Raw genomic sequence first — 2,798 nt, 5'->3', positions numbered from 1 at the left:
GGTCCCTGATAAAAGCTACGCATTCTGCTTCATAACTTAGATGAATCAGCTCGAAATGATCATAATCTTTGAATCGGATAAAATAGATGAAACACTTTCTATTACATTCAAATATTTCCATCGAAGCAATCTGTTTGAATTCAAATGCAAAACAAAATATTCACTTCAAAGCCTGCATCGCGCAACTCAAATAGTTGAGGTGATGCTGGTGTTCAATAAGAGCAACAACAAGAACAGAGAGAAACATTGCTGCTTGAGCGAGTAGTGAAGCGGCTAATGCATATTAATGTCATATTTCCTCTTCAATCAGTTTTCTATTATTCATAGAAAATACCACATTGCTGTTTACTTACAGATGCCTTTTTATCAGATTCAAACTTCACTCCACAATCACTCTGAATACATATTTTCACACGCGGCTTAAGAAGCACTCGACACAAACACATTTCCTAGTGGATACTCCCGCTTGCTATCGAATCCAGGCTCTCCAGGAAAAACGAAAATTTATTTAAAACTCCTGGCAGGATCGCCAAATGTGAAACTCAGAATCGTTGTTGGCAAGCGGGAGCACCACGAAGAACCTTGCATTCCATTCTGACATTACTATAGGAGTGAGGCGTCGAAGTTGTGCCATGCCTACTAGATCGTTTGATGTCCGATCCGATGTTACATTCTCGGAGTTCTTTCAACAGGCTTTTGATTGTCAACCATCATAACAGGGTTGGAAGACAAGATCTATGACAATGTTCATTCAGTACCACACAAACCCAGACAACCAGAAATCGCATAAAAGTTCACGTTATAACTCGTTTATTCATACTAATTACATCAAACTCGCAAAACACCGTGGATAAACTCGTCGATTGATGAGTTTCCTCGCCTAAAACACTTTTTCTGAGTTCATTTGTACATTTTGCTTCGTCCCGTACACTTGTACAAAGTAAGTCGAATCAATCCGTAGCAGCTGTCAAATCAACATTTATTATCATATGTTAAGTCGCATAAGATCACAGGTTAGTTCGGTAGAATATATATATACTCTCGCAATGTATGTTGTATGTGAACTCAGTTTATGTGAACTCAGTTTATTTATTATGTTGGTTTGGAGAGATGCGGTCACCAATCGAGTATTGCAGCGTAAAATTGCTGATTTCCAATTTCATATAGTTAATAACAACAACAAATTGCCAGTTTTAAAACACACTAATAAATCTTAAATGCATTGGAATGAGTAAACAAACGTAGTGACGTATCACAATTATTTGAATGTATTTTCACGAGATATTTACGACGTAAGTTATGTGCAATGAATCCATCATAATGTTTTACTTATTTTTACTATGCAGAATTAATCCTTATTTTTAATATTCAAACTGTTACCGAAATTCACTAATGCAGTCCATATTGTTTCTCTTGCAAATGAAATAAAATTTTTCACTATTGCAGTCACTGTTTTGCCAATTCCAGTCCCAGTTCAATGAGGGCCAATAAATCATTTCGACACAATTGTGATTTTCATCGGTATGGTTTGGCCTTCCGGTGGCCCAGCGATTAAACGTGAACATTCTCCCAGTGGAAACCCACGAAAAAGTGCCATTTTCCGGTAGATCACTTCCTCCGATCCAGAATCTCCTCTTGTCGGAGTATTTGTCCGAGTTCCTCACGATCTCCACTAGTTTGTCATGTTCTTCTTTATTTGGAATAGATACCAAACTCATATCCACTGAGTTGCAAAATTCTCGTGCCTTGAACCAGTTGGCCTGTGGATATTGAAGAATTTATTAACAATGCAGTTGACTGATTGTTTACACAAATGCTGAAACCCACTTTCAATGTAGGAATAAAGTATTCGCTTATCGCGGAGACTACACTCACGAAGAGCAGAATCAGCAGTGCTTTATGCATCCTTACGATTGTGCGTCTTGGCTGTGACTGAGGAGATCGGCTTGCTGAAGTGATGCAATGAGACTAATCTATTGGGATTCCCATTCAATATTTTAGTAAAAAAATGTTCTTGGGGAAATACCTATACAACTTTCAAGATGATTCATATTAGTGTATTAAAATAGCAACTTCAGGTGTCTGACAATATTATGCGATTACAGTTAAATCGGGTAAAATTGATCAGGAGGGTGAAATTGAAAACACAAGTAGCAAAAATAACATATTTGCGTGTCTCAAGGATCAAATCATGTTATTATTTATTTTTATTTACTTGGTGTTACATGAATTAGTTTGATAAAACCCCGTTAACGATGTTACTACAAATTCAATGCCATTTATGGCCTTCGCGCATTTTCCACAATTTTTAACCATCTTGACAACTCGTTGTTTTTAGATCGTCAATCGATTTAGATCGCCAATAAGCCGGTTTACTTTTTCCAGATGTAGATGGCGCGTATGTGTGGAAACGCTGCTCAAATGTACGGTTGTCACGAAAGTGGAATAAGAGTACAGCGGGTTGTAGCTATTGTTGAAATAATGAAACACTATACGGTAGATTTTTCGCAATATTCACGCTGACCACTCGAAAACCTCGATAACACAGCGGTACACAAAACGATAATCACAAGAGAAACACAAAAAGTGACTAAAAAAGATCGATTTTACCCGATTAAAAACGCAAGTAATTGCCGGTATAAAACGTTAACAGATCAGTGCGAATTAAGGGTATACGTACGATTCCGAAGTTGTTGTCCGGTAGTCTTGCAACATGCCTTGCCCAAAGTACCTAGCGAGCTCGTGGTTCATTCTCTTCTGTCACACACCGTTCTCCTGCACACCGCCAAAGATGGTCC

The 2,798-nt window shown here is 37.9% G+C and overlaps 1 protein-coding gene across 1 annotated transcript; it reads right to left on the bottom strand.

Annotated features, from left to right (window-relative positions):
* Positions 1-1,155: 1,155 nt before the first annotated feature.
* Positions 1,156-1,953, bottom strand: LOC5574859 (perlucin-like protein). The gene is made up of 2 exons (XM_001661633.3): positions 1,828-1,953; positions 1,156-1,760 (listed from the first exon to the last, which is right to left on the bottom strand). The coding sequence occupies exons 1-2, from the start codon at positions 1,903-1,905 to the stop codon at positions 1,377-1,379; spliced, it is 462 nt and encodes a 153-aa protein (XP_001661683.2). The 5' UTR covers positions 1,906-1,953; the 3' UTR covers positions 1,156-1,376.
* Between the last annotated feature and the right edge of the window lie 845 nt (positions 1,954-2,798).

This window comes from Aedes aegypti, chromosome 2 (assembly GCF_002204515.2).
Source record: "Aedes aegypti strain LVP_AGWG chromosome 2, AaegL5.0 Primary Assembly, whole genome shotgun sequence".
In the NCBI taxonomy this organism is placed as follows: Eukaryota; Metazoa; Arthropoda; class Insecta; order Diptera; family Culicidae; genus Aedes; species Aedes aegypti.
This window is presented reverse-complemented; position numbering and strand designations above follow the sequence as displayed.